This window comes from Felis catus, chromosome E1 (assembly GCF_018350175.1).
Source record: "Felis catus isolate Fca126 chromosome E1, F.catus_Fca126_mat1.0, whole genome shotgun sequence".
Taxonomy (NCBI): Eukaryota; Metazoa; Chordata; class Mammalia; order Carnivora; family Felidae; genus Felis; species Felis catus.
In genome coordinates, this window is record NC_058381.1 from 881,510 (window position 1) to 905,987 (window position 24,478).

General features: G+C 65.5%; 1 protein-coding gene across 1 annotated transcript in view; it reads left to right on the forward strand.

The window, feature by feature from the left end:
* Positions 1–24,478, forward strand: part of PITPNM3 (PITPNM family member 3) — an 82,890-nt gene that overhangs the window by 40,586 nt on the left and 17,826 nt on the right. The window contains exons 15-22 of the mRNA XM_023243754.2: positions 7,012–7,059; positions 16,835–16,911; positions 17,237–17,472; positions 18,902–19,091; positions 19,633–19,755; positions 20,082–20,272; positions 22,381–22,553; positions 23,728–23,898. Coding sequence (XP_023099522.2) covers positions 7,012–7,059; positions 16,835–16,911; positions 17,237–17,472; positions 18,902–19,091; positions 19,633–19,755; positions 20,082–20,272; positions 22,381–22,553; positions 23,728–23,898 — 1,209 coding nt within the window. The remainder of the gene's footprint in view (positions 1–7,011; positions 7,060–16,834; positions 16,912–17,236; positions 17,473–18,901; positions 19,092–19,632; positions 19,756–20,081; positions 20,273–22,380; positions 22,554–23,727; positions 23,899–24,478) is intronic.

Sequence of the window (24,478 nt, forward strand, 5' to 3'; positions counted from 1 at the left end):
AGTGTGAATTTTGGAGCCCGGCCCAGACTCGGCGAATCCGTGATTCAACTACCCTTTTAGATCCTTCGGGTGCTTGCTGACATCAGACAGCCATTGGCTATTAGGCCAGTAACTGGCGAGAGGCCCACAGATCCATTTCCCTGGATTTCCCCTCCCTCAGTCACCGAGTTTGGCCTCTTTTTTCCACACTTAGTTTTCCTCTAATATTGAGTGAAGTTGACCGTGAACCCCGCTTTGTATCTGCCCTTCCCCCTTAGCCTGTCTCTGGGTGATGTGATGCGTCTAGTTTTCGCAAACGGCTGCCATCTAATTATTGGGGAGGGTGACAGAGCTTCTGGCTTATTCTTCTTGGTGTTTTCAGCTTCCTGGGCTGTCCTGTGCCTCCAACATTCAGCCCTTCCCACACCCGGGGCAGATGCCTCTGCTTGGCGCAGCGGGTGTTCGGGGGGGGGGGGCACGCACGCCCAGGCCATTACACAGCTTCCTTTGCTCCCCGGTTTTCCATCCGGGAGCCCGCTCTCCGCCCCCGCACTGGCCTGTCCTCTGGCCACAGACGTTCCTTTGCAAGATTGAGGTTGTGGCCTCCTCTCTGCTCTGGCAGCGTTACGGACATTGGTTAGACCTTCGCAGTCACACAGACCTCCCTAGGAGGGCCTCGCGCTCGGTAGCCGGCCCTGCCCCCCTCCGTGGGTTCTCTCTGCCGTCCACCTTTCGCAGATGCCTGATGGTTTCAGGTCTGCGAAGGACGCCCCTTCTTACCTTACGATACCACTAAAGACCAACTGGCAGAGAAATATTTAGCGCCGTTTTCCAGGGACTTGGGGCGGGAGGAAGGGCCCGGATCACGCAGTGAGCTCACTGTATTCAGCCGGACCCTGATGCTTCTGAGATGTGGACCCAGTAACGTGGCCCTGCGGTGAGGTTGGCAGCGGGTTTCCCTCGTCTGCGGAATGAAGGGCGGACCCCCGCCTGGCAGGAAGGCCCATCGGTGTGGCTTTCACCACCCCCTCCAGCAGCTGTCATTGTCTGGGGATAGTAAGTTCACCATCGCCACAGGAGTCAAGCAGCCCCGGGCGGCTTCCACGAGGGACTGTCAGATCCGTCCCACGGCTGATTTCCACTCCGGTATGTCTCACTTCCAGGCCGCACTCCCGCCTCTCTGCTCGCCTGTGCTCTAGACAGAGCCTCTGGGGGGCTGCAGGCTGACCGCCCAGCACTTTCTCAGCAGGCCTTCCGGAAGCCCAGCCTCCCCCAGGCCACCTCCTTGCCCTAGTGTGGCTCTAACTGGCCACACCGTGGGGCTGGGCCGTCGCTGGTGGTGCCGGCCTGCCGGCTGCCTGCAGCCCTGCCTTCGAGGGTGTGTGCTTTAACTACCTGTCTGCACCTGCAGCGATGAGGGGCTCCCCACATTTGTGCCTCCCCCCACCCCCACTGTGCACTGGGCTCACGAATTCTGCTGGTCAGCCCTGGGGACACACCGATGGCTCAGAAACGGCTCCAGGCTGGGGCGGGGCAGGCACAGTCCAGTGAGGTGACAGCATACAAGAGGGGGAGCACAGGACATTGGGGTCGGAGAGACACGGAGCATGAGCAGGGAAACGCAGGCCCAGGAGGCCTTGCTGGGCTCTGGACAGACCCGTTAGGGCGCCGTGGGCGGGATCAGCATGTGCAAAGATGCAGAGGGCGTGTGAGAAGCAAGGAAGTCTGGAGAAGCACATGGGTTCTTGTTGCCTGAAGTCAGGCTGCGAGGTGCTGGGCTGGGGGCTGGAGAGGGGGTGGGGAGAGGGGGTGGGGAGGTCTGAAAGAGGCCGGAGGGGACCCTGGTGCTGAAGGCTTGGAATGGCAAGCTAACCAGTGTTGGGGGTGGCGGCTGGGGATCCGTGGAGTTATTTAATCCAGAGCCACCTTCTAGAAAAATTATTCTGGAAGTCAACGAGAAGATGATAGGAGGGCCTGGGAATGTGTGCAGGGGTGCAGCGGTCTGGGTGAGAGGGCACCTTGAGCCTGCAGCTTGGTGGGAGCACCAGAACAGGAGATGGGCAGGAGGGCTGTTGGCTTCGGAGCCCCGTTACCAGGCAAGCCCCGCACCCCAGCTGCCGCTCCCCACCCCCCCACCGTGGGGTCTGCCAGGCCCCCTCTGGCTCTTTGGGAGGGGATTTCCTAACATCTTCCTCCTCCCAGAGGCCCCGCCATCCTGAATGATCCCCCCCCCCCAGCCTCCCCGAGGCCCCCGCTGTCCCGGATGCCCCCCCAGCCTCCCCGAGGCCCCCACCATCCAGAATGCTCCCCCTTCAGCCTCCCCGAGGCCCCTGCTGTCCCAGATGCCCCCCCCAGCCTCCCCGAGGCCCCCGCCATCCAGAATGCTCCTGCCCAGCCTCCCCGAGGCCCCCACTGTCCCAGATCCCCCCCCCAGCCTCCCCGAGGCCCCTGCCATCCAGAATGCTCCCCCCCCAGCCTCCCCAAGGCCCCCGCTGTCCCGATGCCCCCCCGCCTCCCCAAGGCCCCCGCTGTCCCAGATGCTCCCCCCCAGCCTCCCCAAGGCCCCCACCATCCAGAATGCTCCCCCCCGCCCCCAGCCTTCCCCTTTCAGGTTTTGGTGGGAGAGCTGCTCTTACTCTGGGGAGGATGGGGGGGGGTCTCACGGTTTGTTGGACGGGGGTTGGGACAGGAAGTAGGAAATCATGGGGGAACCACTGGCAGGCGTTGGACGCGTTCCCACGCGGAAGATGTGGCCCAGATGTGCAAGCCTCCGTCCCGGCCCCCTGCACAGCCTGTCCTGTCTGCAGGAATTTCTGGCAGCTTCCGCTGAGGTGTGGCTGTGGGGCCAAGTGGGGTGCCGTTAGGCAGCCCGGAACCGGGGCGCATCTGCTTGGTGGCTGTCGTCTGGGGAGCCTGCCCGTCAGGAAGCCCGGCTCACGGCTGACCCTCGTGGTGGCTCCGAGGGAAGGGGGAGCCGAGCCAGCTTCCTGCCCGGGGGGCTCCAGTCTTCCCCCCACAGCGAGCTCCTTCTTGCCCCACCGGTCAGTCGGTCGGTCAGGTGGTGGCCTCACCAGCCCACCAGGCGCCTGGCTGAGGCTTCACGGCAGAAACCCCCCGTGTGTGGAGACATGGGGCGGCCCAGCCTCCCTGGCGGACGGGCCCTTTTCCACTGCCTTGACCCCAGCCCTGCGCTGTCTGCTTGCCTGACCCCGGCCTGAGCCATCCCGTGGGGCAGAGGTCGCGGCAAGAGCCCTCAGCAGACTGGGGCGTCACAAGGGACCAGATCTAAACATTAAGGATGAGGTTAACGACTTTATTCTTCTGAGTCTCAGTTTCCTTCCTCCCGAAGGTGTGTGGAATCTCGATGATCTAGCGGGGTGGGGGGTGGGGAAGCCGTAAAGCTGCTGCTTTCAGTTGGCCCAGCTGAGCACCCCCCCACCCCCCGCCCCCTGCCCCTGGGGCTGGCCCTGCCTCCTTGCCCGGCATCCCTCCTCCTCCCAGGTGACCCGTGTCTCCTGCACACTGCCCTTGCAGTGACCCTCCCTCCTGGCTTCTCCAGCTCCGCACCCCTGCTTCCGGGCCCCAGCCTCAGTGGCCCTGCCCACCCCCCCTGCCCCCGCCCCAGGCATTCCTGCCCCTGAAATCCTGCCCGGAAGCAGTCATGCCTCCTTCCTGGTAATGAAATCAGCGTCTCCTATACCGTCTAGGTTAAGTCACTTGCAGGCCTTGGCGCAAGGACAGGACGGCGATGAATCAGACCCGGCCGCACCCCCAACTAGATGCCTCCCCGCCCCCGGGGTCTGGCACGCAGTAGGTGCCCAAGAAACGCCCAGGGGCGTTATGCTGTGGGCAGGGCCTGGGTTAGGGGTTAACTTGTGAGTTCTGAATAATTTACCCTCGGGTCTGTGTTTGTAAGTGTGGCCAGATGGGATGGGGTCCCGGCTTGGCTTGCGCTTGGCTGGCGGGCGCTGCCTCGGGCCCCCTCCCTGCCTCCCAGGATGTCTCCTGCCCTCTGGCTCCCAGCCCTGCCTCCTTTTCCGGCCGGCCGGTAGGGGCCCGGCCACAGGGTGGGGCAGGGGTTGGGCTGTATGCCTGTGTCTCAGGGCCGAGCGGCCATCCCTGCCCTGAGCACGGACAGGACGCTGTCCTATAGGACAGCCAGCCCGTCACCCACCCCATGCGGGGACCTGGTGCATTTTGACGGGAAGGTTGCAGCGTGCCCAGAGGCCACCTGTCTGCCCGGGCTGGGGTGGCAGGCCTGTGGAGGGCAGATGTATGTCCCACCGTTCCTGCTCTCACCGTGGTCGGGTGTGTGGGTCCGGTGGGCGGTGGGAGGCCGGTGGGGGTCGGGTGTGCCGGGTCGGGGAGACCGCCTCGCATACAGACCACCAGGACAGGTAGAGAGTGCACAGGGAAAAGGAAGAACCTTTTTATTTTAGGACCGCTAACGACACTTTCTTTTGCTTTTTGGACAAGGACCCCTGAGTTTTCATTGTGCTGGGGCCCCAGTCATTCAGCTGCAGCTAGGTCCCAGGGGCCAGCCCCCCCCCCCCCCCCCGCCTCTCCAGGCCTCAGTTTTCTCCTGTGGCACCAGGTCTGAGGGCTCTGCTGGGAAGCGGTCCTGGCCGCCTCCCCACACTACCGGGGTGCCCCGTGAGGGCCGGGCCTCTGCTCTCCGTCTGCCCCCTCTTGCACCCAGGCTCTGGGACGACCCGGGATGGGGGCACCAAGAGCCGCGAGGACCCAGGCTGGGGGCACCGGGAGCCGGGACGCAGGCTGGGGGCACCGGGGGCCAGTACGACCCGGGCTGGGGCACCAGGAGCTGGGACGACCCGGGCTGGGGGCACCGGTAGCCGGGATGAAGGCTGGGGGCACCGGGAGCCAGGACGACCTAGGCTGGGGGCACCGGGAGCCAGGGCAGTAGTGACCTTGGCTCGTCCTCGCCTGCTGAGTGCTCGCCGTGCGCCTGGCCGTGTGCTGAGGGTTTCACACCTGTGAGCATCCGGTACTCACCATGGCCCTGCCCCGGGTACCGCTCTCCCCAGTCTGCAGGTCAGGAGACTGAGGTGCGCAGAGCGTAGGCGAGAGACCGGGATCCGAGCGCAGGTGCACTTCAGTGCTGTGCTGCCCAAGGCGCCACTGCACACGGGGACCTCACACACCTTGGGACCACCTGCCCGGAGAGGGAGGTGACGGAGAGGGAGGCGGACGTGGAGGCAGCCCTGCGGGGCGGGCGTCTGGGCCCCAGGAAGTGCCAGTGATTTGGCACCTTGGAGAGCGGGGGTCCTTGGGGACACTGCAGACACCTTTTGTTCAGGGAACTCAGGCCTGCTGGGGAAGCTGTAACGTGCGGGCAGGGTCACGTTCAGGAGAAACCTCGGTTCTCAGGCTGGGCGCGGCCTCTGTCTCCCCAGACCCTGGTGCGGCCACGTCTGTGCCCTCCCCTGGCCCCGGAAGCAGGGAAGGCAGACACTCTGGAAGGAGGGCCGTTCACCATGCGGGGTGGAAATGCGAGTGTAGAGCTCTGACAGGCGACGCCCCGGAGGCTGGGGGGGTGCTGGCTGGGGGGGGGGCGGTTCTTCAGGGGACCTTCCGGCTCCTGGGGCTTCAGGTTTAGTTTCCTTTCTGAGCCTCCGTGGTTGGGGAGTGGGCTCGAGGAAGGGGTGCTGGCCTCTGCCGACACTGCCCCTTGGGGCCCAGAGCTGACCCCGGAGGGCAGGGGTCCGAGAACTGAGGCTCGGGTGGGAATGGGAGGCCTTCACGGATGCGGCCGGGGCGGTTCTCAGAGGACGCGGCGGATGTGACCGAGGCGTGGTGGGAGGGCGGGTGGGGCTCCAGGCACGGCCTCACCCGTGCAGGAAAGGGGTGCGTTCAGGGAAGGGGACTTGGCGGGCGGAGGGCGTGGGGACGGGAGGGGGCCGCTTTCCCGAGAGGCCTGCTTATCACGTGGGACCCCAAGGAGGGGAGCCACTGCAGGCCCATCAGCGGGAGGGAGGTCGGGGCAGAGCCAGCGTCCCCTGCAGAGGGGGGAGCGGGTCGGGGCCCCCTCCCTGCAAAGCATTGCCGGCACCCACGGGGCCTTGTGTGGGGTCCCTGCGCCTTGACCGGGCTTCAGGATGCCAGGAGAGCGGGGCTGGCGGCAGTAACGGGAGCAGGTGAGGTCACGGTGGGCCGGGTCTGTCCTCGCTCACACGGGGCCTCGTGACTCGGGGAATAACTTACGCCCAACCTCGCGGTTCAGAGAGTGTGTTTTGTGCTTCCCGATGGTCTGCGATGAGTCTGGCTGGTGGGACTTCAGAGACGGGTGGCGTAAGCCCAGACGGAACGCGGAAAAGCCCGGAAGAACAGGCGTGAGGGGATCGCGGGTTCTCTCTGCGTGACGGGATTATGAGACGTTTTCTTCCTTCCTTATGTCTGTCGGTGTTTTCCAGATTTTCAGTGAGGAGTTTGTACGACTTTCACGATTGCAGAAAAAAGCTGTTCGCAGACAGGAAAGAACTAGTTCCATAGTCCAGGGGCGGATTCTGCACGAGGGGAGGGTGTGCGGTTCGTGCACTGCACAAATGTCGGCTGAGAAGCGTATTCTAGGTGTGGGGACACCAGCTGGCAGCACAGTCGTCCCTTCCAGCGAGGGGTCCAATTCTCAGAGTCAGACACCCCAGGACCTGGGGACCACGGGGGCCCGAGGGAGGGAAAGGGCCCCAGGGGGAGAAGGGAGAAGGTGGTGCCTTTGCTGAGGCGGGGCTGGGGACGGACCCGCGCAGGTCAGGGGACATCTGAGCTGACGTGGCGGGGGAGCAGCAGCCGATGAGGGTCAGGAGTCGGGAAAGGGGCTGGCGGTGTGCACGCTGACCGTCGGGGGGTCAGGCCTGGCTTTCCCTGGCTCGTGCTTTGTGCTGCCTGAAGTGCCCGGAGTGGCAGGGCTGGGGCAGGGCACCAGTGCCGGGAGGGACAGGACAGGGCACCAGCGGCCTCCCCGCGTCCGGCCACAGTGCTGGGGACTCTGCTCATGTGCCTTCTCTCTCTCCGCAGGAGATGGGAGCGCCCCGTGCACGTCCAGCGCCCTCCAGGAGAAGCAGCGTGAGTTCCCCTGACCTGCCAGGAGGCTTGTCCCTCCCCGCCCCCCCCCCACCGTGGGTCCAGCCTCCTCGGGCCCCTCCCTGCCCATGAGCTGAGCTCCTGGGGGTCCCCGGCTCCCACCCGCCGGGCAGCTCAGGGGCGGCAGAGCCAGAGTGGGGGCGGGACCCTGCAGAGTGTCATCTGTGTGCAGGCAGAGAGAGCACGGGAACGGGGGGCCCTTCCCAGCCTTTGACGCCGTGTGTCCCGGGTGATGTGGTGCTGAGGTCAGAGGCCCCTCATTCGAGGCTGTGCCAGGGTCAAGACTCCTCCCACAGGCCCGGACCCGGGGCACCCTGTAGAGATGCCCGCGGGCCGACCGCGATCGGGGCGTCCTCCCCGGAGGCTCCGGCAGACTTGGTGGGCGGCTTCAGCCAAGCATCTGAGGTCGGCAGCATTGAGTTTCTCAGCAGGCCGGGGTCGGGGAGGGTCTGGCGCGTGATGGGCGTGAGCCCTCAGAACCCCCTTCTCTCTCCTGCCGCTTGGAGGTGTGGTTGGAGCCTGGGGGCTGAGCCCGCCCTGCCCACCTGTCCCCAGGCTCGCACATCCCTCGGCTGCAGGAGGGGGTCCGCCCGGCCCGGGGCCTGCACTGGGGACGTGTGCCGGGGGCCGGGAGGCCTGGGCGCCTCTGTCAGGGGCACCCCACAGCTCAGGCCGCGGGGGCACGGGGCAGGGGGAGGGGGAGGGCATCCTCACACCGTGCGAGGAACTGAGCTCAGCAGGAGCGGGGCGCGTCCAGCGTGCCCCCGGATTCTAATCTCACCCAGTGGCTGAGCGAGGACCCAGAGAGAGCGATGCATTTGCATTTCCCGAGAGGAAAGGCCACTGGGAGGCGCCAGGTTTGCGCCCGAGGGGGAGGAAGCCAGGGTGTGCGTGGCCGGAGCCTGGGTGCTGTCTCCCTTGGGAATGGCGGCTGGTTTGACAAGCGTGGGCCTTCGGGGTGTCCTCAGCCCGTCCTGGGTGAGGAGGGTTGGCTCAGGGGGTGAGGGAGGAGGGCGGAGCTGGAGATTAGTGGTCTTCGGGTGGAGGGCCCGTTCCCATGCACCTTGTGTGTCCTCTCTAGGGATTAGTTAGCCCGGTCCCCCCAAGAGGCCCCGCGTCACATCCCTCAGGTGTGGCCACTGTCCTCAGGAGGGAGGGAGGACCCCAGCCTCAAAGGGAGAGTGACCGCCCGCCCGGGGCCAGACCGCTGCTCCAGTCTGGACCTGGCTGAGCAACGTGGGTATTTAGTAGAGACACAAAATGTGTTTGTTGTTGTCTTTAAACTAGGGCTGTGCGGGCGCTGGGGGGCTCAGTCCGTTAAGTGTCCGACTTTGGCTCAGGTCATGATCCCACAGTTCATGAGTTCGAGCCCCGCGTGGGGCTCTGTGCTGACAGCTCAGCTCCTGGAGCCTGCTTCGGATTCCGTGTCTCCCTCTGTCTCTGCCCCTCCCCCACTTGTTCTCCTCCCCACCCCATAAATAAACATTAAAATTTTTTTTCAAAAAATAGAATAAACTAGGGTTATGGATGTCAGAATCCACTGCTGAAGGCTCCTCTGTGGTTCTGCCCGTCGAGGGTCGTCTTGCCAGTGGGGAGTTAAGGGTAATAACAACGGGGCCAGTGGCCCTCAGTACACAGCCAGCAGTGTGGACAGTGGGAAGGACGACCTTGTGACACCCCTCCCTGCGATGTCCACACGGCCGGCCGACGGGTCTGCTGGTTCTGTTCCATGCGTGCCGCCCGCAGATTTCGGCATTTCACTGCCTCTGTGTTTGTGGAGTGAGGGTTGTTGACGGCCGCGGTTTACTCTTGATCCAGAATTGGTGACGCGGAGGTCCGCCTGGTGCCTGTGACCCCGTGACGTGACGCGCTTCAGCGTTCGCCGTGTTCTTCCGCGCGCACGGTCGTTCCGGTATTTCCGCCGGCCTTATGCAGCCTCACTGGGGGCCAGATGCAGGGGGGTGCGAGTGGCCCCCCGACCAGGACTCAGGAGGCCCCAGGGCTGTTGCTGCAGCCTCTGAGCTGGGAGGGAGCCAGGCCTGGGGGTGAAGCCCTGTTCCTTCATTCAGTGCTGTAACGCTCTGGGCAGGTCACCAAGCGTCTCTGAACCTCAGTTTACTCCCTCGTGGAGAGAGGACCGTAATGTCTTCTTCCCAGAGTGGCAGACAGGCAGAGGGGCTTCCGGAGATCCGTCTTCTCGCTCTGCCGGTGCTGTGGCCGCTTGGTTGTCCCCGCACAGAGGTGTGTCCTGTGCAGGCTCCAGGGCATGAGCGGGGAGGGGGCCGGCCTGGGCCGCTCAGACTCCATCCCGCAGCTGCACGGCCCGCAGCCTGCTGCTTCCCTGTTATTTGGGACCAGATTTCTGTGTGTGGGGGACCTGCCTGGGGGCAGAGGACGGAGGGTCTGGTCCCCCGGCCCACAGGCGCCGTCCTGCGTGCACGTGGAGCCCGCGCAGCCCCGTGGGCTCTGACATTCTAGCACTCTCCTTGCCTCCTGGTTTCCTCTGTCTGTGGGTCCCGGCTGCCCTGAGCTCAGCAAGCATCCCCAGCGCACGTCCAGCCCTCTGACGTGGAGCTCGGCGCAGGGGCCCCGGACACATGGTCCGCACCAGCCGCACTCTCCACGCGGCCCTCCGGCCCCCCGGCCACCTTCCCTGCCACTCTCCTTCCCCCCCACACCCACTCGGTGGGGACTCTGAACTTTCTCCCGTCCCCAGACCGGGATCCAGAGACCGCAGTCCAGACTGAGTACCGTTACAGGCTCCCGTCTGACCCGCGGGTCTCCGTCCTGCCCTGGCCGCCAGCGAGCCCGGCTTTGTCCAGGGCTGCGTCCTGACTCTCCCCCGCTCCTAGGCCCCATCACCTGTCAGACAAACATCCCCAAGGGGACGGAGAAGACGTGGATGCTCAGAACCACCCACCCCCACTGTGTGTGTGGGTCTGACCTCACGTCCCACCGCCTGGGGCCGGCGACCAGAGGAGCCGCTCGGATGCCCGGACCGCCACCTCAGGGCTCCCCTCCCGTGTGCCCGCGGCCCCTTGCCCACAGCTGGCCTCCCGGCTCCCCCCCACTAACCGGTGTCTTTTCCTGGCCTGTGTGGGCAGCTTGCTGAGCGCAGCTGCAGACGGGCTATATTTAGCCGGATTTAATGAGCTCAGGGTGGCAGACGGCCGCCTTGGGAGCTTTTCTCTTGCGTGTGCGCGCGAATGTCTGTTCGACAGTGTCCGCTCTCGCGTGTGTACGTAAGCGTGTGCCCGTGCGCGTGTGTGCATCAGTGTGCATGTTAACGTGTCGGCGCGTTCATTTTCACGAGGATACGTGTGTGTTCCCGTGGGTCTATCCGTGTCGTGTCTGTGCTTTGCTGGGGACACATGTGGCTTTTGACACTCGTAAGGGTCTAAGACGGGAACAGATTGTTGGTTCCCTCGTCTGTTTGAAAAATATTTCACGAGCATCTTTTATGTGCCAGCATCTTCATAGTCTTTGGGGATAAAATGGAACGTAAATGAGCCCGGCTGCAGCCTTTAAGGACCTCACGGCCTGGGGGTGGAGGGGACGGCAGATGGAGTGACCACAGAGCTAAGTATGAGGACTCCCCCTGGGAAGGAAAGCCAGCTGCTTCGGGAGGAGGACAGGAAGGACGGAAGTTTCACAGGAAACATTTGGGCACGGCAGCATGAAGGAGAGTCCAGGCCTGGGGGGCAGAATGTGCAAAGGCCCCTTGGTGAGAGGGAGGAGAGGTTTGAAAACCATCCTGCGGCCCAGGGGTTGAGCTCCGAGGGGAGGTGGGACCACAGCACACGATTTGCGTGGAGCTGTTAGAATTTAGTGCATGACTCTGTCAGGGTCCCGGCGGGGAAAGGAAGGCTGTGCCAACACAGGACTGGGAGAGGGTCCCCTGAAAGGACCTTGTTCACAGGCTTAGGGAAACCCACGGGCGCGCAGGTAGCGGCCCAGCACCCTGCCCCACCGTCGGTCCACACCAGGGAGCCCCAGTCGACGGTCCCCGGCGTCCTGCTCTGCGGCCCCGGCCGGCGGTCCGGCCCCGGCCGGAGCCCTCGTAGGGAGGCTGAGACCAACGTGGGTGGGGGCGGGGGTCTGTCTTCAGCCTGAGAGAATCTGTTTCCCCAAATCCTTTTCTCCTGGGAACAAAAGAGCTTCTGGAAACAGCCCAGGAAGCCATGCGGCAGACCTCCCCAGCGGCACAGAAGCCCAAGCGGGAAGAAATCGAAATTACTGTCTCAGAAAAGTCGCCGCCAGCTACACGGGCACTGGAAGCTCTTCTGAGCGGGCAGCGCAGGGAGGCGGTCAGATTCCTGGCGGAACAGACGCGACGCACGCGTGGGCTCACCTGGCCCCTCCCAGAGGCAGCGGGATTCCCCGGGAACCGAACACCTCCATGAACACCCGCTTGTGCGTGTCTCTGTTCGTGCCGCACGCAGAAGGGAGCAGACGGTGCCTTCCCTCCCGGCCCCCCTCGGAGGACGACACACGGGTGACGTCCGCATCTCGGGCCGCGGGGGGGCGCATCGGTCTCCCTACCTGCGTCCTGGCTCACTGCCGTGCATGCGCCGGCCGGTCCCCCAGGGCTGGGCATGCAGGTGGTTCTCCATTGGTGTCACGAGCGGCGTGGCGATGCTCAGCATGCACGTGTGCCTTTCTGCACCAAGGCTCCGTCCCGGAGCGTCGCGGGTGCTCGGTGCTTCGAATGACGTTCCAAACCGCCCCGCTCAGGGTCGAACGGTTTCTCCTGTCACCGACCACGAATGGGGAAGGGCTGTGCCCCCCACGCTGGGCGGCACGGTGATTGCTGATCTGGGGGGTGAGGAAAAGGCCTTTTAGGGTCATTTCGCCGAGCGACTCCCTGCTGTGGGTGCCTTGTCCTGTGCTGACACCACACCTGGGCCCACGTCCCCAGCGCTTCACCCACACGGGGATCACAGCCCCTCCTGAGCCCCTGCTTTCTCTTCTGTAAACCAGGGAGGGCACCCTGCTCCCTTGTGAGTGTAGGGAGGCCTGAGACCCTGGAGGAGGACCGGGACCCCGGGCACATGCCGAGGAGGCACTGGAACGGGGTGCTGAGCCCTGCCTGGGCCAGGAGGGTCTCTAGTGTGTCTGACGTCTCCCTGGGGCCTGACTCAAGATGGTGCCTCCCCCAGTCTGGGCTTGGCACCCCCTCCCCCCGGGGTGTGGCCCCTCTACTGCCCCCGACGGTGTGCTTTTAGGGGCTGGATCTGGGGCCCAGACCCTCTGGGGTCTTAGTCTGGGACTGCACCTCTGTGGGGTGCTGAGCGGCCCTCCAGGGTTTGGGCCCCGTGGGCTGGTGGATCCAGGCTGACTGGGTTGGGTTCTGACCCTGGAAGGGTTAAGTTGTCTCAGCGGGGCCTCAGCGTCCACCCCCACCCTGCACTGCCCCGCATCTACTCGCTCCTTCCTCCTGGCCCCTCCTGGACGACTGTGAACCTTTCCTGAGTGCTGAGACTTGGAACCCCCCAGAAACCGCCCCACCCCGTTCGCGGGGCTCTGCCCTCTGTCTGGTGACCCAGACCCAGCTCCTGGGGATTGGCGGGCAGGTGCCACGCGTCCTCGAGCCTGCTTTTCCCCCTGGCGGGGCCCCGTGTGAGCCCCCAGAGCGGCCTGAGCTGTGGGGGCAGGGACGTGCCCGCAGCCTCGGAGGCCCCCTGCCCAGCCTAGGCCTGTGTCGCACGACCCCAGGGCCCCGAGGTCCTCAGGCTCATCGAGGTGTCTCTGGGCCCAGCCGGTGGACCAGGAGGCCTCCATGGTGTCGACCCGGTTTTGGAACCCAAACCCAAACGCAGGATCTTGGTTCACTGATTATGTTTCAGGTGTATTCCGTCCGCAGACGGTCCTTCTCGGTTCCCCTCGCCGCCGGCCGTCAGCTCCCAGAGGGCAGGGCGTTTCCCTGTTCTGTCTGAGGGGTTCGCGTGGGGCAAGTAGGGGACCGCGGCTTGTCTAAGGCGTTCCTGTTGTAAGCGTGACAGACACTTGTGCTGTGTGCTCAGTGGACACGCTCGTAAATGGTTTTAGACTTACATATGGGCTCACTCGCTGGAGAAAAGTTGGAAAATACAGGACGGTTAGGAAAACCACCAGCCGTTGTCCCACCATCCAAACAGAACCACCCTCGGGCTGGGCCGGACGCTCCCGCCCCTGGACCTTCCATGCCTGCGTGCTGTGTGTGCTTGTCCTGGACGCTCGCCTGGGGGCCTGGGGCCGTGGCCGGAGCCCCCGCTGGCCGTGCAATGAGGCTGTACCTCCTCCTGTGAGCTCCCAGGGAGGGACACGTCCCGCGTCACACTCAGGGCAAGGTCACAGAGCCACTGGGTTCTTCCCCCGGATTCGCGCTTGCGGCCGAGCGTGTGGTGTGTGTGCGTCCGTGAGCTCACAGAGGACCGGGTGCTCCTGTGGGCCACACGGTCGCAAGCTGGGCCCAGCTGTGCTCCCTGGAGGGCAGGGGTGACGGGACGGGGCGCCCAGCTCCAGCCAGGGGCGCCCCCAGCCCCCAGCCCTTGCGGGTCCCCGCGGCCCGGCAGCGGGAGGGGCAGGGGCAGTGGGCCCCTCGACCAAGCCGGTGCCGCTTTGCTCTGCGTGCCAAGCGCGTGGGTGCCGACCTCGGCCCCTGTCTCAAGAGGAGTGTGGCACTTGGGTCATTAGAAGGATGATCGCAGTGTATGCCTCTCCAAGGTTGCGATTAAGGAAACCAGCCTCTGCTCTTCAGCTGGCGGGAGTGCTGGGGGCGGGCGCCGGGGTCAGCAGATGGCCGGGGGCCCACCCCGCCCCAAATCTGGGCTCGGCAGGGACCCGCCTGGATAGGGCCATGCTGGCGGAAACGGGTCTGGGGCTCCCCGCCACGCCAGACCCTGCCGGCGGCTTGTGTCACCGGGGGCTCTGAGGGAGCCTGTGGAGGGGGACCGACGAGGCCCAGGCCCAGAACTCGTTCGGTTCCCTGACGCCAGCTGCCCTGGGACTTTCAGGAGACGCACGTCCCAGCGGGTGACACTTCCCTGAGCCCAATTTCTCCCCGGCGCTGACGAGCATAGAGGTACCTCACGGGCCGTGTGCACCCTGGGATCTTTGCTTGGAGCGAGTTTTCCCAAAAACGCCACGCCAGACCGTGACAGCAGGGGGTCGCGGCTGTCAAGGGGCCCCGAGTTGATCGCAGCAATGACAGTGAGCCGGGCCCTGCTGAGCATGTTGTGAGGTCTCCATCTCTGCCTCAGTGGCTCTGAGAAGGCTTTCCAGATGTCAGGACGATTGAGCAGGGTTTTGGAGGACAGGTAGGAGTTTGCTGGTTTCCCCGGGGAGGAAGGCCGTCCCAGGCACAGGGCTCAGCACGAGGCAAGGAGGAGCGAGCCTGCCGTGTCTGGTGGGCGAACCAGTGGCCTCCATTACTGTGGTGGGGACGCCTGGCTCTTTGAGAGCACAGCGCTGTGGGCAGGGCAAGGGCGGCGGGGCGAGGGCCGCCTTTCTAGGTTCCACAGGGGCCTCTGCTGACGCTGGAGACGCGCCTTCCTGGAGGGCCCTCCAGTCACGTTAGCCCACTCCCGGGGGCAGGATCTAGGTCTGCGGGCGAGGCCTCCCCTCCTCTGTCCCCCGAGCAAGATGTCTTCGGCTGCCGTGGCCAGGGAAGGGGCGAGGGGTGCTGAGGACGACCCTGTCAGTCCCAGCCCCCCCTCCCCCACCCGGAGCCAGGAGCCCCACTCTGAGGCCTGTGTGTGTATGAGCTCGTTTATCCTCGGCCCCGCCCCGGGGGTGGCCTCTGTCATCCTCGCGTCCAGAAGAGGAAACCGAGAAGCCGAGGGCCCGCTCACACCGCGGGCGGGGGCAAGATGTGGACGCGGGCGCTGTCCGAACCGGGTGTCTCCCGGCCTCAGGAGTGAGGGGTCCCCGGGGCCAGAGGGGACCTCAGCTGCACACAGCTCCTGGTGTGTGCCCGTCACAGGCCCTGGAGCCGCGCACGAGGCCACACACACCACGGAACGTGGCTGCTTTGCTCTGGGGCGGTGTGTGTGTGGCAGGCCTAGAGGTACCACTCGCCAGCACCGTCCTGGGTTGGGCGTGGGACTTGGGTGCCGGCCGCTCAGCCTAACCCTGCGGCCCGGGGCACGTGAGCCAGGATGTATGAGCCTCGGTTCCTCGTCTGCAAATGGGGCTGATACCCAGAGGACCAGAGCTCAGGGGTGGTGTGGGGACTAGGTGACAGTGCCTGGGACGTAATACGTGCTCAGCAAAACCCAAGCCGGTTCTGTGTTTTGTCAGGAGCCTGTCCTGAGCACGGGGCCCAGGGCAAGGTCCCCGGGATGTGAGCCGCTGGAAGGAGCCGGGGGAAGTCCCGGGCAAGCCTGGCCTCGTTCCCTCCTCCTCCTCCTCCTCCTGGCCACCCCTCCATCCTTTAGGGAACGAATTCCTGTCTGTGTGGGCGGGAGCCCTGAGCCCATAAAGCAGTTACCCTTAGACCAGGGCGGTAACCGGAAGGACCGAATCATTCAGAATTACACTTCTGGTTTCGTGTTCTTTGCTGAGTACCCTGAGGCCAGGAAGGTGGGGGGGAGGGTGTCCTAACCCAAACCCTCGGTCAGGCTCCCACCCACACCTGCTGCACCCCTGCCCGCAGAGCCCCGGAAGGACCCTCCCCCACATGACCCCTAAGAGGTGCAGCAGGTTCGGGTGGGGTGGGTGAGGGAGGGGGGGCGAAGAAGGAAAGGGCCGTCCCAGCATGCAGCTGGCTGCTTCAGGAGTGAGGGAGTGAGCTCCCCGTCACTGAAAGCACACGAGTGGTCCACGGTCTCGCCACGTGGTCCAGACACATACAAAATGACATCTTCCTTGTGGGGAGAACAGAGAGGAAGCAAGGTCAGCGTGGTGGGTGGGTGGGTTCCTCAGGATGGCAGGCGGCCCCAGGTGGGCAGCGAGGGGGCCACGGGGTGTCTTTGAGGTCTCTCTCCACCCGAGAGCCAGCACGGTGACATTGGGAATGTAGGTGTTAGATCACACAGCCTTCTCTGTAAGGGCCAGCCGGTAAATACTCCCAGCTTGGCAGGCTGTGAGGACTCGTGCAACTGTGTAACTCTGTCGCTGAGGCCCGTGTGCGAGCAGCCACAGACGGACGTGGACCAGAGAGCCCAGTGGTGTTCCAGTAAAACTTTATTAACAGCAATGGGCGTGGGCCAGATTTGCTTCTCGGCTGTCGCCTGCGGGTCCCTGCATTAGAGGGACCAGGGGCTCAGGCCCGGAGGCCCCGGAGGAGGGGTGGCAGCTGAAGGAAATGAGGACAGCCTTTCTTGGCGGTGGAGGGGATGACAGGGGCCTCACCCCAGAGGTCACCCAAATGCCGCCTTGCCTCTCTGGGGGTCCACCTGCCCTGGGCCCCGGGTCCCCTCATTCAAGGCCTCGCTACGGCTCTGATGGCGCCAAGCAGACAGTTTTAAAATGTGCAGCTCTCCACTTTTCAGGAGGGTGCTCGGCCCCCCATTTCCGTCCCTCACTAGAAGTCCCCCGATGGCACGCACGTGGTTGCCGTTGTTACCGGCGAGGGAAGCAGGACAGCCTCTTCCGGGACACCCTCCCTGGCCTCGGGGACGGCGTGTGGGCTGGCCCGGCCCTGGGGGGACAACGGCTTCTGGTTGTGTTGGTCTGGAGGCGGGGGCTGGACGCTGTCGTTCCAGCTGGGGCCCCGGGGACGCGGGGGCCCGAGGGCGGGAGGCCTGCAGGTGCTGAGTCCTCTGTCCCCCCGCAGGAGAACTGTATCGGGTTTCCTTGAGAAGACAGAGGTTCCCGGCCCAGGGCAGCATCGAGATCCACGAAGACAATGAGGTGGGCGGGGCTCCTGGCCGTGTCTGGGCTCCCTGTGGTCAGGACTTCAGGGGGACCCCCAGGCCGGTGGACATTTCACTGCTCTTCACCGGACTTGCCGTGCGACCCTGGGCAGGTCCTTGTCTGTCTCTGGGCCTCCGGCTCAGACCCCCTCAAGAAGGGTCTCTTGGGGCCCTTGGGGCCTTGACAGCGAGGGGCTTGCTCCGCCAGCAGCCTGGGCGGCCCCCTCTGCGTGCACAGGGGGCCACACCGGGGGCCGAGGGTCCCCGCGCCTGCGCCCCCTCTCCCTGCCTCCCGTGTCTACCCCGCCCAATGTCCTCCTCAGGAAGGCTGCCCGCGGCGCTCCTGCAAGACGCACGTGCTCCTGCTGGTGCTCCACGGGGGCAACGTCCTGGACACGGGTGCAGGGGACCCGGCCTGCAAGGCGGCCGACATCCACACCTTCGGCTCCGTGCTGGAGAAGGTCACGCGCGCCCACTTCCCGGCGGCCCTGGGCCACATCCTCATCAAGTTCGTGCCCTGTCCTGCCGTCTGCTCCGAGGCCTTCTCGCTCGTCTCTAAGTGAGTCCCTTCTGCCCACGTGGACTGGCCAAGGTTGGTGGGGTTGACGAGGGAGTGCTGTCCCGGCGGGGGGGGGGGGCGGGGGGTGCCTGCCGGGGCGTCCACGGGATGTCAGGCGCTGACTGGCCATGAACACGCTGGCGGGGAGTGGTCAGCGAGGGTCCCGAGCAGTTAGCAGGTGTGCGCCCGGCCTGCCCTGCCCTGCCCTGCCCTGCCGAGCCCGGAGGTGCTGGCTCCCTGTGCTCAGTAGGCCCCGGTCCCCTGGCCCCGAGGACGCTGAGGCCCCGGGAGGCCCAGCAGTTGCCCCCAGGGTTACCCAGAGAATGGAGCCAGGAATGGAACCCGGGCAGCCTGGCTTTCCCGCCGCACGGTCAGAGCCCGGTGCGGGTGTGTGTTCTGATGCGGGCGGGCCATGCGTTCTGGACGCCTGGGAAGAGCCAGGGAACCTTCCCCAGCCTGTGTCATCTGTAACGTGGGGATGATCGCGTCGGGAGCACTGCGTGGAGTGTTTGTGAGGACGCTGAGCGCTAGTGTGACTCACGGCTTCGTCCTCCGGCGTGGATGGCGCTCTCTCGAGGACAGTGGGCCGGGGAGAGGGTGTCCGGGTCCCCACAGAGAAGCCGGCCGCAGGGGATAAGGCATCAAGCTCCCCGGGCCTGGTTCCTCCCCCCACTCCCGTCCCCAGTGGGGTCATGTCGGGCCCTGGTCAACCTGAGTTTGGGCCCTGGGTGGGGGTGGGGTGGGGCGGGGGCTCCAGCCAGCTGGCTCTGATGACCCAGGGGACCACGGCAGGCAGGGTGGGGGTGGGGGCCGGGCAGGAGCTGGTCCCCGAGGGGTCTGAGCTGCGGCAGAGGGAAGGGCTTGCACGTGGGGAAGCAGGGCAGCAAGGATGCCGTAGAGCAAGCTCTCGGTCCTTTCTGGGCTCACACCTTTCTGCAAAGCCCGCGGCCCTGGACCCTCGCCCCAGGACGGTGCACACCATGTCATGCGCACAGCTACGTGTCCATCTCCAAGCTGTGGCTGACGCGGGTCCCCTTGCCTGGAAGCCTCTCTCTCCTCCTCTGTAGCGTCCGTAAAGCCTTCCTTGAGGCCTAGTCCAGATTGCATCTCCTCCGGGAAGTCTGCTATGATACGTCCCCACCCTGATCCACACCAGGCGGCTTCCTCCAAATCGGGGTGTCCCTTGGGGCCGTGCAGAAGAGGGCAGGGGAAGGTGGCCGGCCAGGAGACGCCAGGCCCACATCCCGGGCTGGCGCGGGGACGATGCCCCCACCTGCGCTTTGTTTCTTGTGGCTCCTGCCTGGTTCTGCTTCGAGGGCCCCAAGCAGGGGCCTAGCCACGGCCGGCCCGTGCTCTCCTCTGCCCGGCGCGCAGCCCCAGACCTGCCCCTGCCTGAGCCCGGCCGGGCTTACCTTGACCCTGTCTGCAGCCTGAACCCCTACAGCCACGATGAGGGCTGCCTCGGCAACAGCCAGGACCACGTCCCCCTGGCCGCCCTGCCCCTGCTGGCCATCTCCTCTCCGCGGTACCAGGACGCGGTGGCCACCGTCATCGAGCGGGCCAACCAGGTCTACACAGAGTTCCTCAAGTCCCCTGACGGAATCGGCTTCAGTGGGCAGGTATGACAGCCTGCCTCCCTAACCAGCCCTGACCTAGCCTGACCGCTGTCCTCAGGCCGACCCTGACCCGAGTCTGACCCCTGACCCGAGTGTGACTCCTGACCCTGGCCTGACTGCTGTCCTCGGGCTGACCCTGACCCGAGTCTGACCCCTGACCCTGGCCTGACAGCTGCCTTCAGGCTGACCCTGACCCGAGTGTGACTCCTGACCCTGGCCTGACTGCTGTCCTCGGGCTGACCCTGACCCGAGTCTGACCCCTGACCCTGGCCTGACTGCTGTCCTTATGCTGACCCTGACCCGAGTCTGACCCCTGACCCTGGCCTGACAGCTGTCCTTACGCTGACCCTGACCCTAGTTTGACTGCTGCTCTCAGGCCGACCCTGACCCAGCATGAACACCCATCCCCCACAGGGGTTCTGTCAGTGGCTCTCCGGGACAGGTCCCTTATTCTGCCAGGGACAGGGGACTGGTGCTCTGGCCGGGTAGGGGGGCGGTGGGTCAGCGGCGGGGGGGCCTTTAGCCCCAGCTGTGTGTGCCCCAGGTGTGTCTCATCGGGGACTGTGTGGGGGGCCTCCTGGCCTTCGATGCCATCTGCTACAGCGCGGGGCCCTCGGGTGACAGTCCAGGCGGCAGCAGCCGGAAGGGCAGCATCAGCAGCACCCAGGTGCGGGCCAGCCGGTGGGGGTCGGGGAGGGGCCTGTCCTGGGGAGGTGAGGCGGGCCTTCACCCCGGTACGCGGTCGCTACCCCAGAAGTGTTGCCCTACGGGAGGAGGGCGGGTTTAGGCCGGGGTCGGGCGCCTACGTCCGGACCCCCGGTGGGTCGCCCCGGGCCGAAACCCCGCCGTGACTCGGTGGCTCCCGCGCTCCTTCGCAAGAGTGCTGACCTGACGTCTGGGGAGAAAGGGGTTCATCCGCGCCCGGGGGAGGACGCAGGGCCCCAGAGTCTGTGGTGGCTGCAGTGCTCTCCTGTCCTCTGCGTGACCCCAAAGGACGCCCCCGTCGTGGCGGACGAGGCGTGCGGTCTGGCCGGCAGCAAGCGTCTCAGCAAGAGCAGCATTGACGTCTCCGGCGTGCCGGACGAGGACGCCTCGGAGCCCCAGAGGCCGTTGCCTCGGAAACAGAGCGATTCCTCCACCTACGACTGTGAGGCCATCGGCCAGCATCATGCCTTCCTGTCCAGGTAACCGCCTCCCGGGCCCCGTCTTCCTTCCAGCGCGGCGTCCGGGGCGGCGAGGACCGGCCCTGGGGCCCAGGCCCTCTCAGGAGGCCTGTAGACGGGCGCGGAGAGGCTGGGACCCCGGCCACTCCCCGTGGGCCCGGCGCCCCGTCCCTGCACCGCCCCGACTTGCGGAGGGAGGGGACGGCCCTCCAGCGCCGCGGACGCTCAGTGTCAAGCTCTGGCAAAGGGAAAATTACGCCCGGCCCGCTTCACCGCTGCTTAAGAAAAGGCGGCGGAAAAGTGGATGCGGGTGTGTTTTGCGAGCCACTCCGGGGGTCGTTCTGTTTGTCAGACGGGGCAGTGGAGGCTCCTGGAGGCCGGGAAGCGTCCTGGGATCGCACGGCCAGCGCCCAGCAGCTGGGGCCGGACTCCGACTCCTGGTCCCCGGCGCGGTCCCTTCTGCAGAGTTGAGTGAGTTACCGGCACACTCATCAGGGCACAAGGGACCCACCTAGGAAAGCAGGCCTTGTTCCGCGCTGTCCCTCCGTTCTCTGCCCTGTCTGTCCTCGCTCCTTTCTTACCCAAGTGGCAAGTGTCACGGGGCCATCAGGAGGTTTGCAAAATAGGTCCCCTGTGACCGCTTTGGGGTCTTCCTCTTTGTACGTATTTTGTACATCCTTTGCGTTTAGTTTTCCTTGGAAAAAGAACCCTTCTGCCGGGATCTTTTCTGATCCTTTCCCTATGTGATACGTATTCGGTAAATGTTCTTAACGGGGAGCGTTTCACTGGGTGAGCGGACAGCTCCCTTCATCCCCGTAATTGGATACTTGGCTCCTTCCAGTTCTGGGAAGTTACAGCGTGCGTGAACGTTTGCGCGTGTGTAGGGCTGTTTCATTCGGGTGCATTCGTTCCCCGAAGAGAAATCCTTCCATCCACGGCCCCGCACATTCAAATCGCTGACTCTTCGAAGCCCCTCTGTCAGCCTCCGTTCGCATCAGGCTTGCAGGGTGAAGTCGTGACTTTTCTGGTTCACCCTTGAAAAGTCCTTTAAGAAGGCCCCAAATCCGGAAGGCGACAAGAAGTTGGAGGCTTCTGGTAGCCGGTTCGGCGCAGCCAGCTTTTCCCTCTAGCGTAGGGACAGATGGCAGTTTCGTCAGACGCCGGCGCTGTCCTCGCGGGGAGAGACAGGAGCCCGAGGACTCAGATCCGGCTACCCCGACCCCTCACGCACGGCCGGCGGGAGACTGGCCCGCGCTCTTTCCGTTGTTATTTCTCAAATTCCCTCTCTCTTCCACCTGGAATATTCCAGTTGAATTTGCATTCAGTTACTTGATTCGTAGATCACGGGATCCCACTGGATCGTCTCACACCCTGAGCTGCACTTAAGTGCCACCTGGACGGTCCAGGGGCGCCCGGCTCTCCTGCCCGCCAGGCCTCGGCGGCCGCTCTGGGTTCAGAACAGCATCGGCCCGGCTCTCGGGAGCAGTGGCGCCCGGGCTGGGACTGGGGGCAGTTCTGTGTGTCCCACCTTTCTCTTCAAGCCCTGCTCCCTGTGCAGGTGGTGCGGGAGGGAAGCGCACGCTGTCTGCACCTGGTTCTGCAGGTGGCCTGGGACCCGGGTGACAATGAACTTGCCCGATTCTGCAGGACCGGCTCCGTCCGGCTGGTCTGCATACCGGCCAGGCCAGGCTCCGCCGGCAGACGGCGCGGGAGCTCACCCGGGGCCCTTGCGAAGCCGGCCCGATGCCAGCCTGCCAGCCTGCAGGATGCTTAGGTGCTCTTCGGCCCTCAGCCCAGCTGAGAAAATGTTTTACCGGATCGTGGCCGTGAGCATCTGTCCAAGTACGGTCTCTGGCTGCCGGCAGGTGACAACGGCAGAGTTGGGTAGATGTGACGGAGGCCGTACGGCCCCGCGGTCTAAACCATTTACCATCTGGCCCTTCAGAGGAAAAGGGCCGTCGGCCGGGCCCCGGTGGCCCGTGCCAGGGTGGCCGTCAGCTCTCCAGGCTGGCCGGCGGGCTCTGACTCCGGGCCCCGCCATGGAGGCGGCGGGCTGGGCTCTCCCCGCTCAGCCTACGCACCCCCGCTCCTTCGCTGACCGCCCTCCCGGGGCTCTCTCCCCTGGGCAGCATCCACTCGAACGTGCTGAAGGACGAGGCCGAGCCCCCCGCGGCCGGGGGGCTCCCGCCGCCCGAGGTCAGCCTGGGTCGCTTGGACTTCGACGTGTCCGACTTCTTCCTCTTTGGCTCGCCCCTGGGCCTGGTCCTGGCCATGCGGAGGACAGTGCTGCCGGGACTGGACGGTGGGTGGCGCTGCCGGGGCCTGAGAGGCCTTGTGTCTCTGGACCACGGTGTGGGGGCCTCCGGCTAGGGGACTGTGGGGAGGGGTGGGGCATGGGGAGGGGGGAGGGAGGGGCAGCCTCCCCGGGTGGGGCAAAGGTGAGCCAGCCCCGGTGGGTTTCACCTCCCTGTCACATGCCCCACGTGGACAGTTGTCATGCTCCACAGGAGGAGAAGCCACATTTACCCTCCTGCCGCCCTCCTTCCCCGGCACCCCCAGGCAGACCTTCTGCGGCCGGGGCGACCTCCCCGACCCCCGCACAGTCCCAGGCCCGCCTTAGTGCCCGTGGCCTGAGCACCTGCCCCCAGTGCTCTGAGATACACAGTGAGGTGATGTGCACCGGCCTGTGGTTTAGCAGTGAGTCTGAGGGGACAAGCGGCGGGGGCACCTCGAGGCCCACACGTCAGGGCTTCTCAAACTCCTTTTCCACAGCGCTCCCCAGCAGCTGCCACCGTGGGACGGAGAAGGGAGGGGCTCTCCTTGAAGTGGGGAGGGGTGAGACAGAATCCCACGTCGCCTCCAAGTTGGCGAGGGGACCTGGGTCTCCCAGGACTCCGGACTCCGGACCATTCAGTCCCCCCACCCCGGGGGAGGGGGACACAGGGAGGCCTCAGGGGAAGACACCTGCTGGGCTGGGGGAAGAAGTGTTCTGCGGCTCTGGCCAACCTCGAGCCCTGTCTCCCGCCTGCCTGGGGGCTGAGCGGCTGGGGAAGGGGCCGCTGATTCCGACTGAGAGATCCTGGGTCTGCCTGGTAGATCACATGGAGAGTTCGCGGACGCCGGAAGGATTTGCAGGAGACCGAGCAGGGGAAACAGTGGAGGGAAGGTCTGCGTGGAAGAGGGGCTGCCTGAGCAAAGGCACAGAGAGGGGCAGCCGGCAGGCCGGGGTGGGGAACTGCAGAGGAGCGCCGGCCGCAGCCCTGGGGCCTAGAGCGCCGCTCCTGGTGGGGCAGGTTGGCAAGGCCCTGAATGCCAAACGCAGCACGATGGCTTTGGTCCTGTTGGTAGCAGGGAGCCACGGCATGTTCTTGAGCAGAGGGGTGGGCCACCCGAAGCCGCACTCAAGGAAGCCTGCTGGGCCCAAGGGAGCAGGAACTGGCAAGGGGCTTCCCCCACGTCCTCTCTGTCCCCCTCAGGCTTCCAGATGCGTCCCGCCTGCAGCCAGGTCTACAGTTTCTTCCACTGCGCAGACCCCTCTGCTTCGCGGCTGGAGCCCCTGCTGGAGCCCAAGTTCCACCTGGTGCCGCCCGTCAGCGTGCCCCGCTACCAGAGGTTCCCGCTGGGCGACGGGCAGTCCCTCCTGCTGGGTAGGCTCTCGGCGGTTGGGGCGGGGGGGGCGGTTGTGTGAGCGTGCTGAGCCGGGGGCTGGGCCCTGCCGGGTGGCACTCCAGGGCCACCCTCTCTGGTCCAGGCTCTCCACGCGCTGGCCAAAGGAGGGACTAGACTCCCCGCCGACCGGGGCCACGTGCTCCAGAGCAGGAGGAGGGGGTGGAAACAGCTGCTCACCTGTGTGCACCCCTGCTCTGTCGGGGGCGTCTTGGGGCCCAGAGGCCAGGCTCTGCCCCTGACGGGCTCCTGGGGCCAGCACGCTGCTCGAGCCATCAGACCTGAGTGCAAGCCCAGGGGTCTGTGCTGGGTGTTGTTCCCCAGCCTCGCCCCTGGAGGTGCAGGGCCAGGAATGTGTCATCCCGGTGGGCGTCATGGAAGAGGGGGCTTTTGACCACGGCATTTGGACAGGTGGAGCAGAGCTGGAGGATGAGGGTCGGGGGGCACTTGTAGGTGGAAGGAGCAGTGGGAACAGGGCAGGTGGGTCTAGGGGAGGCCAGTGGTCTCCAGGGCTGACACGGAGTGAACCAGGCACGGGCAGGGGAGGCCGGCGTTGGCGGT